The sequence below is a fragment of the Staurois parvus genome, unplaced genomic scaffold, assembly GCF_062004578.1.
Source record: "Staurois parvus isolate SC_StPar_1 unplaced genomic scaffold, SC_StPar_1.0 ptg000607l, whole genome shotgun sequence".
In the NCBI taxonomy this organism is placed as follows: domain Eukaryota; kingdom Metazoa; phylum Chordata; class Amphibia; order Anura; family Ranidae; genus Staurois; species Staurois parvus.
This window is the reverse complement of record NW_028318403.1, coordinates 1048426-1063465: the sequence shown is the minus strand read 5'-3', so window position 1 is coordinate 1063465 and position 15040 is coordinate 1048426. Positions and strand designations below refer to the sequence as shown.

The following is a 15040-nucleotide window of genomic DNA, read 5'->3' as shown; positions in this document are numbered from 1 at the left end:
CTTCCAGTGTTTTGTCCATGAGGCTCTCCATCCGCTATCCCCGGAGTGAAGTGTGTTCTGTTCAGTCTGTGCATACAATCTGAAGATTAAACACTGTAGACAATAAGTCCGGGAAGGTCCAGAGTGCAGCAGCAATGAATAATTACAGTACATTTACTTAATGAAATCAGTAAGCAAATGATTCCTCTTGAGGAATGGTGCACCAAAATGATTAATCTATTTTGTAACATCCCATGAATATAAATACATTACCCATTAGAAGTACGCATCTTTTGAAGTGGTTTACCTGGAAACCAAACCATAAGCTCATTCATTAGTTTTTCTCCTATTATTACCTCTGCGATTTACACGATACGCAGAGCATGGAAACATACAGTAGCATTATAAAGCAAATTAATACTGCAGATTGTTAGCAGGATCCTTGACAGAGCCTATACTACCCCCTTGGATGCATTGCTGCAGCCATATACAATCTGAACACTCAGCCATGTACTTTATGCACATGTGACCCAACATTGCTCTCTGCTCAGTACTGACATAAGTGATTTTATCGTTTTTCCCCAACAGTGGTTTTCAGAGAGATCTACATCAGTCCTATGTATCTCTAAGACATTCAGACACTTCACAAGGTATAGATGCTCAACATTTCAGAGTCTTTTTTTGAAATATATTCGTTGGACAAATGTCAGAAGCATTTGTGCAAGCTGAACAAAATATCCACATATTTTTTCTATTAGGGCAATTCCTGTATTATCAGTTAGAACTAGTGGCCAAAATGCAGTACAGCTTTCTGAAATACCTCAATGAGAAAATATACTACATTCTGGCCACTCAAGGGAATGGTTGATATAAGAATGTCTATTAGGAAGAAATAAAGGGAAACTTGCTCACCTTGCACAAAAGCGTCTGACATTCATCCAACGAATGTGTTATAAAATATCTATGAGCACCATCAGAAAATTTCAGAATAAAGTTTTAACAGTAATATTACAAAAAAAGACCTGTTGTATTAAAGTTATTAGTAGTGATAACTATGGTTTGGGCTCAACCCAGTTAAGCCCAAGATCGTGGGAAATGGTCACGTGATAGCAGGCCGCTGGCTCAGTAGGCTGTGGCTGGGGAATTCTCTACCGCATAGTCATGCATAACAAAGGGATGCTGGTGGCATCATTGACCTCTTCAGTCTATCATAAATGCTGCTGCCAGTCTCCTCCACCTTACTAACCGTTCTGTATCTGCCACCCCACTCTGCCAATCCTTCCACTGGCTTTCCATTGCCCAACGGATAAAATTCAAAACATTAACAATAACATATAAAGCCATTTATAACTCTGCCACAAATTACATCACCGATCTTGTCTCCAAATATCAGCCAAACCGTCCTCTCTGCTCCTCACACGACCTACTGGTCTCTAGCTCCCTTGTATCCTCCTCCCATGCTCATTTCCAGGACTTCTCCAGAGCTTCCCTCATCCTTTGGAACTCTCTACCCCAATTTATCAGAATATTGCCTACTCTGCTCACTTTTAGGCGATCTCTTAAATCCTATCTCTTCAGGGAAGCCTATCCTGCCCTCAGCTAATAATGGAATCTTCTACTCCTCCTACCAGTCCATCCCCTACACTTACTACCTTTTGTACCACTAGTCCCTCCCTCTCAGATTGTAAGCTCCAAGGAGCAGGGCCCTTCTAACCCTCTTGTATTGAACTGTATTTTTGCTGTATTGCCACTCGTTATATTGTAAAGCGCTGAGCAAACTGTTGGCGCTATATAAATCCTGTATAATAATAATTATAGTTACATGGCCATATTTGGATAATGTCATTGGCCATATCCAGTCATGTGTCACCACCATCCCTGCCCCTTTGTTACAAGCAGCTGTGAGCTGGGGAATTCACAGTCCACAGCTGATTGGGTTGGCAGGACAACCCTGAGATCATCACTAGTTATTAGTAACAATTGAAGGTAATTCTCCACAGCCATCAGTCAAACAAATCTGCAAGGATGGTGTGAATCTGACTGATGATGAATGGTAAAAAATAACCCCAGTTTTTAGCATATACATGTCAATACATCATCCCTAAAGGGTTTTAGAAGTATAAGGGAGGACCTGGGATATTTTATAAACCTACAAAAAGTACATAACATAACAGCATCCATTCACAAAGCCGTATGAGTTATTTTACATGTGCATTATTTTATCTCATAGATCCTGCATCAAAATGTTCAGTTCCCACAAGAAGATATTGCATTCATTTAAATTTGTTATCTTTCCACATAAAATGAACACGCAATCTATGTCTCATGAATCAATGTTTTATAGGTTGTTCTTTTATCACCCTCTAAGCAGATAGCGCACAGTAATGAAAAGAACTGTATGTCTAAGGCTTTGGTAAATTGACAAAAAACTGTATTTTTTGGCAGGTACTCAGTAAATATTCATTTATACATTACGTTCACAAAAAAATATATTTTTACAGGGTATGTAGCTTTATAACTTCGCAGTTAACCGAAGGACCTATTCATCTGACAAGACAGCAGTGGTGTATTTTGTAGTTGTAGAATTGCTGTCCTATACAGAAGTACTAATGAGGCTTATAGTGAGAATTGAACCTCTAAATCTCAGTCCAAGTCTGGGTTAAATTTTTTGATATAGAGGTCCTCAAATCCAGCCCCAGACATCACCCCAGGGCTGCACATAATATTTACCAAACACCATTCTACCGAAAGCTGGCAGACTGCAGACATACAACACATTGTTAAAGACCATGGGCATGATATGTGATGGTCAGAGACTGGGGACATGCTACAGAATTTGTTAAAGACTGGGGACATGCTTCAGAGGGCAGTCATACACTGGAGACATGCTTCAGATTGTGGGGGTAAATTGTGAGTAATAAGGCGCAGAAGTGTAGTTGGAAAGGGAAGAACTCAATAGAAAGGGGCAGAAAATTAATGAAAAACAAGTCCTGGTGTCAAGTTCTTAGAATGTAAAGTCCATGGTGTCATAAATCCAGTACACTTCACACAGCACCTCTAAGAAGGATTCTCTAAAATAGCAAGCAAACACTGCAGAGTGCGCAGACTAAGTGTAGTAGATGCTACAAAATGTATTAAAACAACAGCAACTCACTGCAAGTCATCACAGTCAGGAAGTCTTGTCCAGAAGGGGTGTCAGTGAATAGGTGGAGTAGGAACACTGGCAAGAGAAACACTAATTGTAACTGGCAAGACAGCAAGAGGGCGACAATCTAAGTGCAGAGGGTAAGGGAAGTAAATTCACACAAAGCAAATGGCGACTAGTATAGTGTAAAGATTGCTTGTATGTAGTCTTATGAACGTTTTGTCCTGGGTCAGTCTGCCGCAACAGGTTCTGGATCCAAGGGGTTAACACCGCCATTGGGAAGTGTTGTATGGTGTCCTAGGAGACCAGACAGCCTTTGAGAAGTACAGGGAAGCAGCACGCTGAGATCAATGGAGCGCACCTACAACTGAAAAATCTAGTTGGTGGGAGTGGCTACATGTTTCAAGTAATTTCCTGCCTCTTTTTTAAGCCAGCTGGTTTCTTCCCAGCGGTGGTGTTAACCCCTAGGACCTGAAGCCTTCTGCAGCAGACTGACCCAGAAGAAAACCTTCATAAGACTACATACAAGTGATCTTTACACTATCCTAGCCAGTTACTAACTGCTTTGTGTGAATTTAATTCCTTTACCCACTGCACTTAGATTGGTGCCCTCCTACTGTCTTCCCAGTTACTACAGGTCTCTCTCCTGCCACTGTTCTTACTCCACCTATTCACTGATGCCCCTTCTGGACGAGACCCCTTCCTGACTGTGATGACAAGCCTTTTACATGCATCCTTATGTGAACTGCTAATTGTTGTTGTTTGAATACCTTTGGTAACAACTACTCCACTTAGTCTGTGCAATCTACTGTGTTTGCTTGCTATTTTCAGAATGCAGGGATATGCTTCACTATGCAGTTATAGACTGGAGACACATTACATGAGACAACTAGAGATCACTCAAAGCATTCCAACAAAGAGAAAGAAGCTGGTCTCCATGATAAAAGCTTGGTATGAAAATGTATTAATACTTTCTGGTACAAAGGCTACTTCCACCTGCTCCTCTAATGCATTTCATTCCATTAAGAGCATCATTGTAGTGTGAACATTAAAGGGGGAGAAGGACACCTGTATTACAACCTGATCCCATACACCTGCATTTTGGAAAAACAATTCATCCCCAGAACACCAGGCTACAGATTCTTAGGATACATAATAAAGGCTGCAGTGACCAATTTGCTACTAAAGCTTACAACAAGCTCTTGTTACAGATCGACATCTACAACAGAATCTTTAACCAAGTATCACAAACGCTGACCATACATACTCTGATCATTAGTGGTTTAGGAAACAGAGATGATCAGCGGAGAACATGTTCTTCGCTGATCATCTCAGCACACAGATGGCCAGTGTATGAAGGAGCGATGTCAGCCCTTCACTGATGATCTGTGTTCTCCCTCCAGATTCTCCAGCCCAGAGCTAAAGAATCGGAGGAACCGCAAATGAAGCAGAGTTAATTTACTGCTGCTTAGTAAATGGTGTTTGACTGATCTCTTACTGTAATCTCGTGAGATTATAGTAAAAGCAGCTGTTTTCTAGCATTCAAAGCGTTTGTAGATCGCTTCTCCCTTCATTCGGAGAAGCGATCTATACCGCTTCATAAAAAGGCATTGAGAGAACTCTCTCCTCTAAGAATGCCGGAGAACTGAGCAGCGGTCATTTACCACTGCTTGATAAAAGGACACCTTTAGCTGCTCGATCTGCACACTATAGCCCGCAGTGCTGATCAGTGTATTCGGACAGTGAGGAGGTCTGCTTGCTTTTAGAATACAATAGCTTAGCAAGGAGGATTCCCCCATCCACATAAAATGTGTGAATAGGAGAATTAGGTCTGTTTTTTTTTTTAATTCAACCTGCGGTTTGAATGAAAAAAACCGTCTCACCCATGGGCTGCTAAAGATTCCCCATTGGGATCATTCAATAACCATATATACATTACACCAGGGCTTGAAAAAGCCGCTCGCCAAACGCGAGGAGAAATTCCTCTGTGGTGAGCGGCTGCGAGCGGTGAGCACAGATGAAGCATGGAGCGACTGTACCTGCGCTCCAAGCCTCATTGTGAAGCCGAGTTCCAGGTTACAACTTCCAGTTTCTGGCTTCTGCGGCAACGCCGTTGAGGGGACAGGTGCAGGAGAGGTTCGTTCTCCTCCGCTGAGAGGAGATCCACCGCCACGGGGGACTCGGGGGGACAGTAAGTACTGTATACAACATGTCCTATCACTATAATGGAGTACAGGGGAGCTGGGATATACATTACTGTATACATGTCCTATCACTATAATGGAGTATAGGGGAACTGGGATATACATTACTGTATACATGTCCTATCACTATAATGGAGTATAGGGGAACTGGGATATACATTACTGTATACATGTCCTATCACTATAATGGAGTACAGGGAAGCTGGGATATACATTACTGTATACATGTCATATCAGTATAATGGAGTACAGGGGAGCTGGGATATACATTACTTTGTACAGTTTTATATTTTGGACTATTTATTCTAAAGAAAAATTTAATTTCATAAGCCTTAAGGGGGCATGGTTGGGGGCAGGCTGGGGTGAGGTTTGGGGCAGACCGGAGGTGGGGTTTGGGGCAGACCGGGGGTGGGGTTGTGGGGCGGACCTGGGCAACGTTGGGTGGGGCAACTGGTGGAGATTAAGTTTTGTGACCGGCTAGTAGGTCTGGACTCGAAATTTTAACCCCTGCACTACACCACTTTATCGAATCTTGTATGTATCCATACTTATACATACTTTATAGTCAAGTCAGTAACGCCATACAGTGAAAGATTAGCCTTTATCATGCTGTGTGTTCTCTCATAATCTAGTGGAGCCAACTCCTCACAATTGTATGAGAATGATCACAATGTGAAGTATTTATGATACTTTGTTGCAGATTCTGTTGTAGTTGTTTTAGGCACTTGTGGTGAAGTGTTTGCAGTAGGCTTTGTTATGCATCCTAAGAATCTGTAGCCTGGTTTCCCGGAGGATGAATCTTTTCACAAGACAAAAGAACATGAAATCAAGTTGTAATAAAAGTGTCCTTCCAACTTGCAATCCTCACCAGATGATTGAGCTCCTGATGGAGTGAAACGCATTCGAGGGCAGAGCAGCAGGTGGAAAAGCCTTTGTTCTGAAAAGTATTAATATATATTTATACCAGGTTTTTATAATGGAGAGAGGCTTCTCTTTATTGTTCGAATGCTATGATTGTTGAGCAGGTAATGAACTGCTTGAAGCACCTATCGGGTGGTGGAGAGGGGGCTAGAGTGGAAAAACATCGTTTTTGTACCAGAGATCACCTATTGGAACAACCCCTTTGCAAATTAATGGTTCCAAATTTATTATTATTATATAGGATTTATATAGCGCCAACAGTTTGCTCAGCGCTTTACAATATAACGGGAGACAATACAACAACAATATAGTTCAATACAAGAGGGTTAGGAGGGCCCTGCTCCTTGGAGCTTACAATCTAAGAGAATTTGTGTTCCTATGGCCCCTTATAGTGTTACTACATACCCAGGACCCTGCATTCACTTATATCTTGCCTCCCACAGTACACGAAAATGCAATTATTTTAGTAAACATAAACTGCTAAATACCTTTTCTTATCAGCAGTTAGAGCAGTCTTGGGGCTTCTATCAGTGTTCAGCAAAGTACTGGAGTAAAGATTGTAGGAGTTTTCATTCTCTCCTGATTGTCCTATGAGACTGCATAACACCTGACACTCTGTCTGGACAGCTCAGATTGGTCCTGTGCTGATCACATGCACTCTCCCAAGGAAAAAAAAAACAAAAAAACACCACTCCAAACTGAGCATGTGCAGCTTGCCCCAAAGAAGGAGAAAATCAGAGAAGACAAGATCAAACATCCTTTTTACACAATGTGGAGAAGTAACCTTCTAGGTTCCACGGTGAGTATAACAAGCATGCTTTACTGCATATACAGACTGTTTTATTGTTGTGGGTTTAGTAACACTTTAAAATTTATTTGTGCCTCATTTGATATTTTTCTCAGTAAGATCCATTATAAAAGAGGAAAAAATACATTAAAAAGGGATAGACAGCACAGGAAATAGTATGGCAGTGAAAAAGAATCAAATCGACCATTTAACTACTGTAAGCTGGTCTAAATGAAACCCATAGGGGTTGATTTACTAAAGGCAAATAGACTGCACTTTGCAAACTGCAGTTGCACTCTGCAACAGCAGTTGCTCCAGAGCTTAGTAAATGAGCAGAAGTTCTGCTGACTTCCATCATCCAATCACATGCAAGCAAAAATACTGTTTTTTTTTCCCCCTGCATGTGATTTGAGTATTCTTTGCAAATTGAAGCTTTACCTCGTTTACTTAGCTTTGGAGCAACTGCACTTGTAGAGTGCAACTGTACTTTACAAAGTGCAAGGTCTATTTGCCTTTTGTAAATCAACCCCATAGTCTACTGCCTGCAGGGGTCCAAAGGGCCACACAATAAGTGCCAAAGGGCCACAGGTTGGGCACCAGGACTGTAAGATATTGTGCTTCAACTTACCATTAAGTGAGACTGTAGCTGCTCCTGCATGTTTTTTTCCACGCTGGGAGGGATGTCATAAATCTCCTGGGTTTGTTCTCGGCTGATAGGGCCTTTTCCTGCCATTGGTGGAATGTCATAAACCTGAGAGAAAGCAGTGAGATTCATCACAATAACAATACTTCCCAAGCGTAATATTCCATCAACTTTTATTGAAATGTCCCGCTGAGGACAAGATGTATGTATTTTTAAAGATCCAAGAGCGGACAGGTTGTAATTGTCTAATAACACTGGATTATCCTCAGGTACAATTATTGTGATTATCAGGGGCATCCCTGGGGTTGGTGTCATCCGGTGCGATAACACTTGGTGACACTTCCAAAGACGATCCCCGCAGAATGGATTGAGGATTAAGCATATTGGATCGGAGTTCGATCCATTATGCTCCCCAATCCGCAGATCCGATCCATCCTGCGGGGATCGTCGGTTTTCTTTACAACTTACCTTTTCGTGGAGCGGGTCCAATGTCACCCCGTATAGGTTGCATGCCGACGATCTCTGCAGGATGGTTCGGATCTGCGGATTGAGCATAACTGATCAGAGTCTGATCCGTTATGCTCCCCAATCCGCAGATCCGATCCATCCTGCGGGGATCGACGGCATGCAACCTATACGGGGTGACATCGGATCCATCCTGCGGGGATTTTCGGACTGCTTTACAACTTTCCTTTTCGTGGAGCGGGTCCGGTGTCACCCCGTGCGGTAGGTGTCACCCAGTGCGGTGTGCACCCCCGCCCCGCACCTGCCACGGGATGCCACTGGTGATTATATTATTGGGCAGTTTTCATAGCACTGTGTAGTGATGTGGGGGTTGTAAACATTGTAACCCTTCTTTCTAGGTTATCTACATCAAAGTGGTCTCTAATGCCATAAATGCCTCCCTCTGCCTGTCAGTGGTAATGAGAGCGGAGCCACAATGTGCCGTGATGATGTGACTCCTGTCCACATGCGTGGCGGTGATGTCATCGCGGCATGGCCATTTATGTGGCCAAGGAGATGATACCTAGAAGATGTGGTGAAGATGGAAGCGCCGGGACAAGCGGGAAGGGTGACACCGCAGTGCTGGAAAACTCCATTTAACAGGCAAGTCTGTAATAATGTGTATGCGGTGCATAGCAGCACATATGACATAAACTTGCAGGGGGGCACTTTTTATTTGGCAGAGTTTAATGCTGATTTAAGCAGCTATCATCTAGATGAATGGTCTCCAAACTATGGCCCTGGGGCTGGATGTGGTCCTTTGCTAGCCTTTAACTGACCCTTGATTCACTATTCCATCCACTGATACGAGACACTATTCTGACAACTGACACCAGCAATGGGGCACCATTTCTCCAACTGACACCAATAATGATTCCTCCCAACAATAATTATGGGGCACTATTGCTCTCCCTAATAACAAATGTGGAAATGTTTACTCCCACTGATGCCAGGAAAATTTCCACTCCTACTGGCCACAGTCTGACCCCCCTAAAGTCTGAAGGACAGTATACTGGCCCTTTGTTTACAAAGTTTGGAGACCCCTGAATTAGATCAATATTTACGAATGTGAGAAGTGTACTTGTACATTATGCTTGCTCCGTGTTTGCTAAAAATCTGTTTTGGTAGAACTTTCCCAGAATGCACCACAGACTGCTTATCTGCTCTACAGGACACATACACTCCAATTAGCTATTTTAGAAGGGCATTTGACACACTGGATAGGCCGGGCATCATGTTACAGTAATTATACAGTTCACCATAGCTTCCACTTTGAAGTTTAATTATTAAAGCTTGAAATGTTTGTAAAGGCTCAAGGTTTTTTTACCTTCATGTATTCTATGCATGAAGGTAAAATACCTTCCATGTGCTACTGCCCCCTCAGCCCCCATAATACTTACCTGAGCCCGAGATGTGCATGAGAGCAGCAGCTCACCCAGGTCTCTCCCTCCTCACTGGCTGAGGCACAGCAGCAGGAGCCATTGGCTCCCACTGCTGTCAATCACAGCTAGAGGGGGGCAGCCACACTCGCTGTGGCTTATGGACACACAGAGGCGGCTCAGGAGTGAGCATGCACGAGTGCACCCTGAGCAAGCGGCTTATTCTGGGGGCACTTAACGAGGAGTGGGGGGGAGCCAAGAGAGTCGGCAGGAAACCTTAGAAGAGGATGCTCAAAATCGATGCTCAAAACCTCTATACAAGTGGAGCTTTCTATAATTGAGACTGGTCACCCCAGTATGCTGCCTTCATCCTTGGTGACTGATCACCTAACTGCTCATGTGTATTTCTCTGTAGGCAGCATTGTTATTGCCTGGTGTGTAAGATATGTATTGGTGAATGCTGCTGGCCTTTTTTGCCCCTGTCCACCCTCAACTGAGCTCTCCTTTACCCTGCTGTTGTGTACCAAACAGAAGCCTGATTGATGACAGGTATACTCCTATCATCTCCCACAGCAATCTACCCCCAAGAGTCACTACACATCATGCATGCATCCAGAGGGTTCTTGGGAATTGTAGTGTACATGTAGAGAGGTCAAGTGCCCAGTAGAGCCTTCATCCTGGCTGGTACTTGGTGAAGGTATTCAGAAGCACATTTAATGACGTCACATAAATGATTTGCAGATAATGACAACACTTGCAGTGAGAATAATCCATTTTATTTCAGCAGGCTTCAAAGAACATGGGGAAGGATGTAAAAATATAATTGCCTGGAGCAAAGCTTTAATGAGAACCATACGTTGTCAATGCTACAGAAGTTCACCATGGCAGTACCAACCTCTGGGCTGTAGTTGTTCACCAAACACCTGGTGGGGACGTCATAGATCTCCTGGGGTCCTGCTGGGAGCAGATGCCTGGGAATGTCATATTCGTCCTGCTGCTCTGCCTTGGGTGAATCATACACATAGATTTGGCCTTTCCGAGTAGGAAGGACAACCTAGGAAAAGACAATATTTATTGTAATAATCTGTACTATACAGCTGACATTTTACAACAAAACATCTTCACAATGACACAGTTCTTAAAGTGAACCTGCAAGAGTTGAGGTGTGCGTCCAGTGCTGATTTCCGTTTTCAGGTCCGTCATCCTCATTTGGACCATCATGGACTTATAATGCGGATGAAGCCAGTAAAGTCTAAAAAAAATCTGATCTCCTGTCCAGCATAGCTGTTGTCAGTGAAATACTAGGTAATGAAACCTAGATAAGGATGACATCCCCACAGCCTGTACCTTTAAATTCCCAGATTTCTATTCTCATAGTTTAACTTTTAGGCTCCATGTACACGGGACAGTTCTGAACGATGGAAACTAACTGCTGGAAAACGTAGGTTAAAAAATGTCTGTTTAGCCGCGTTTGCATACCGCGTTTATGAGGGTTTGCGTTTAGAAGCGTATTTTAAAGATATCCTCAGGAGACCTTCCAAAATGCCCAGAATGCACTGAAAAACAGTAAAATATTAACTATTTCAGACATTTTTTAGAGAAATAGAGAGAGTAGAGAGAACAGGTATTTGTTGAGATTAGCTGTCTTTTTTTTTTTGTGCTGTTTGGATGTGTTCCAGCTCATATCTGTGCAGAAATGATTGCAGCAGTGTCTAACATATTTTCTTTCATGCGAAACCTCAAAGTATAATGTGCTAGGTCCGCTTTGCATGCATTTTTCATGATGAAAAAAGGCTCTGGACAGCATTTGGAAATGGAAGAGTTAAAAAAAATTTCCAAACACAAACGCTTATAAACACGGTTAGCCGCGTTTACAAGCGTTTGAAACTCTGATAAAATCTATTCCTGAACGCAAGTTTGGTGCGTTCAAAAAAACGACTGTAAACTCAACTGCCTGTAAACTACTGTAAATGACGATGTGTACATGGACACATAGGAAAACATTAGGGAGAGTTCAGGGGCTGCTGAAAAAAACGCAGAAAAGCTCCTAAAAGTCACTTTATCAGCTGCACTGTACATGGAGCCTTACAGCAAACATAATTTTGTTTCTAAGTCTGTGTTGAGATCCCAACAACTGCCAATAGATGGAGACAAAATCTAAGAAGGTAAATACAACAGAATAAAGGCCACATGCTATTTCTCAATACATATAGCAAGGTGACATGTATCAGGTTATAGATGATCGACAATGGCCATAACCTTTGTGACTCTGGGTGGTTCTGAACTAAGCACACAGAAAGCAAATACCATTGTATTCCAATTTAATGCCTTTGTTCGGATTGCCCATTTTTTCATTTCGTGGCCTCTGAAAAGTAAAACTGGGTGGAGAAATATTTGAATGCATACAATGTTACTAATTTGCCCAGGTGATCAGTTGTATAGGACAGCACAAAGATATTTGATTTTAGTTCACTCGGACACAGTCAGGGACCGTTCACACTGAAATGCCGTGCAGGGAACCTGCACTCTGTTCCGGTTTCCCACACCGCATTCCAATCCCACTGCAGCGGGTGTTGGTGCAAAGTTAACGACACCCCAAACGCAGTGCGTTTGCGCGCACCGGATCTCATACAAAAGTACCATGCAATCTGGTCGCAGTGAGTTTCCAAAAGTGTGCATGCACTACTTTTTGGTGCGGTGCAATTTCAGCACATTCAAAATGAACGGGCTATAAATTGCACTGTACAGAACTGCACGTGAATGGCACAGGAACTGCATAGCAGTTCCTGCAGTGAATGGGCCCTAGAGCCTCAAGCATACAGGCGTATGAATTTTTGCTCAAAATATGCTGGATTTGGTTATCTTCCAGACCTTGGCAGAAAAAACGCCTCTAATGTTGCACGTGTGTACATTTATGCATGTATGGCGTTGAGCGTAAATGCATTCTACTGGCCAGAATATTCATTTATTCATGCATACGAGCATGTTTATATGTTTATGTTTATTATGCTCAAAAGCTCTTCTCTGAATGCACATTTGGTGCGTTCTTTTTCTTTCTGTAAATGCTCAATTTCAAATATGCCTGAAAATGCCGATGTGTGCATGGTCACATAGGCTAACATTACAGGCATGTAACAAAAAGATGAACGCCTGCAAAATCTGCATTTTTAAGTCCTGTGTATATGAGCCCTAAATACAGTGAATGGTTTCTTCTACATATGCTCCAAAATGTATTTATTTTTTGTTAAAGCCCTAAAAAGGTTGCTACAGAGGCTTTAAAAGACAGAATAAAAGTAATGAGATATATAGGATTCATGCCTTCGGACTACTGCAGTGTTGCCTTACAATTTGTCTGATGTCATATAGCAGTACATATCAAGTTACCTTCCTTACAACTGCTTCTAATAGAAAGTGGTCATTGGAATCTTCTAGGAAAAAAAAAAAAATCTACATATCCATATATCATTATTACCACTTCACTGGACCGCCAAATTGATCGCCTTTTGTACTCACTTTTCCAGGGCCTCTGTTCCATTGCTGCAGCTTTCATCAGACTCTTCAGCATATGACACTTCCGGGAGATGCCTGTGTCCCCCACCATATCTACTGCACTATAAAGATGTACAGAGGGTGGAGCCACAGCATACAGTTGGGAACACAGACATCCGACACTCCCAGAAGTGTCAAATGTCATTGATACTTACAGAGGTTGCAGCACTGGAATGGAGAGAATGAAGGAGACGTGGACCTCAGGGAAGTGAGACAACTGTTTTTCAGAGAACTTCTCTTAAGAGTTTTTTTGGGTTTTTTGAGAGATTCAGCTTATCTCTTGATTTCTCACCGCACATTCTGAAACACTGGCTTGAGAGCTTAGTTCACTCGGGTGTTCATACCTATGAAATAGAGTTGAGTTAATTGTTATGGCTATCTTAAGGTATTGGGTATTGATGTTGATTACAACTTGGTTCCCGGGCAGGCAACTTCTATACTCCAAAGGATCTCCATGGTCTCCTTGACTTGTAGTGAACAAAATGGACCCAATGACTAAGCCCTGGTGGGGTGAAGTGCTTTGGGGGGTGTGGCATAACGGAGACCTGCAGGCTGAGGCTGTTTTTGCTTTTGGATTACATGGGCTGTTTGGTTTGAGCGGCGATCCATACAAATGTAGCAAAAATGGAAACTGAAGTGCCACACCACTGCTGAGAGGTCCACATACGATGTGTTGAAAACTTTTAGGACCCCCTGACTTTATTTGGAATAAAGCTGTATCTGGACCTGTGTCAGCAGTGGTATGGAAGTTCAATCTCCATTTTTAGTACATTATTATTATTATTATTACACAGTATTTATATAGCGCCAACAGTTTGCTCAGCGCTGTACATTACAATGGGAGACAATACATGAGAGTACAGTAACAATACAATAAAATACATGAGGGGGTTGAGGGCCCTGCTCCTTGGAGCTTACAATCTAGGAGGGAGGGGAGAGTGGTACAGGAGGAGGAGCTGTGGGGGATGGAGTGGTGGGGAGAGGGGAGGAGATCAGCAGTTAGGTGAGGGCGGGGTAGGTTTCTCTGAAGAGATGGGTTTTCAGCGTGCGTCTAAAGGTGAGGAGGGTAGGTGACAGTCTGATGGATTGGGGTAGTGAGTTCCAGAGGATGGTAGATGGATATCAGGTCGGTGATGTAGTTTGGGGCAGTGTTATGAACAACTTTGTATGTCAATGTTAGTATTTTGAATTTTATGCGTTGGGCAATCGGAAGCCAGTGGAGGGATTGGCAGAGGGGGTTGGCGGATATGGAGCGGTTGGTAAGGTGGATGAGTCTGGCCGCAGAATTCAGGATAGACTGAAGCGGGGATAGCCTGTGTTGTGGTAGGCCGGCGAGGAGGGAGTTACATTAGTCATTATACTACATAGATGAAGGGATGAGTAGGGGGCAAGTTGCGTACATTGTTGATGCCAGATAAGAAATGAGCAATCCAACACATTATTCTAAACAGATTGTAATTTCCGAAATTGGTGCAGTCAAGTGGTGTTTGCCACTGAACACACAGGATTTTCATCAGATGCACAAATATTTGTGGGCACCTTAAAGTAAACCTGTCATGAAAGACCAAGAAGACTGCTATAGCATGCTTCTCTCTATAAAAATACTAGTTACCTGGCTGTCAAGCTTTGAGTCATTGATCTAGAGCAGGGGTGGGCAACTGTGGCCCTCCAGCTGTTGTAGAACTACAAGTCCCATGAGGCATTGCAAAACTGACAGTTACAAGCATGGCTCCCAAAGGTAGAGGCAAGATGGGACTTGTAGTTCACCAACAGCTGGAGGGCCACAGTTGCCCATCCCTGATCTAGAGCATATATGCAGAAAAAGACTTGCAACTTTTCTCTGATCTGCATTACTTTTTTCTGGCCGGTGACAAAAAAGCAAAGCCAGCAAGCATTTCAGAAAGAAGTGAGCAATGACAATCCCCATAT

At 42.9% G+C, this 15040-nt stretch overlaps 1 protein-coding gene across 2 annotated transcripts in view; it reads right to left on the bottom strand.

Annotated features, from left to right (window-relative positions):
- BCAR1 (BCAR1 scaffold protein, Cas family member) overlaps positions 1-15040 on the bottom strand; it is a 208529-nt gene that overhangs the window by 31645 nt on the left and 161844 nt on the right. For both annotated transcript variants that reach the window (XM_089692853.1, XM_089692854.1), the window contains exons 3-4: positions 10458-10616; positions 7665-7787 (exon numbers count right to left, since the gene is read on the bottom strand). In XM_089692853.1, the coding sequence (XP_089548979.1) occupies positions 7665-7787; positions 10458-10616 (282 nt within the window). The remainder of the gene's footprint in view (positions 1-7664; positions 7788-10457; positions 10617-15040) is intronic.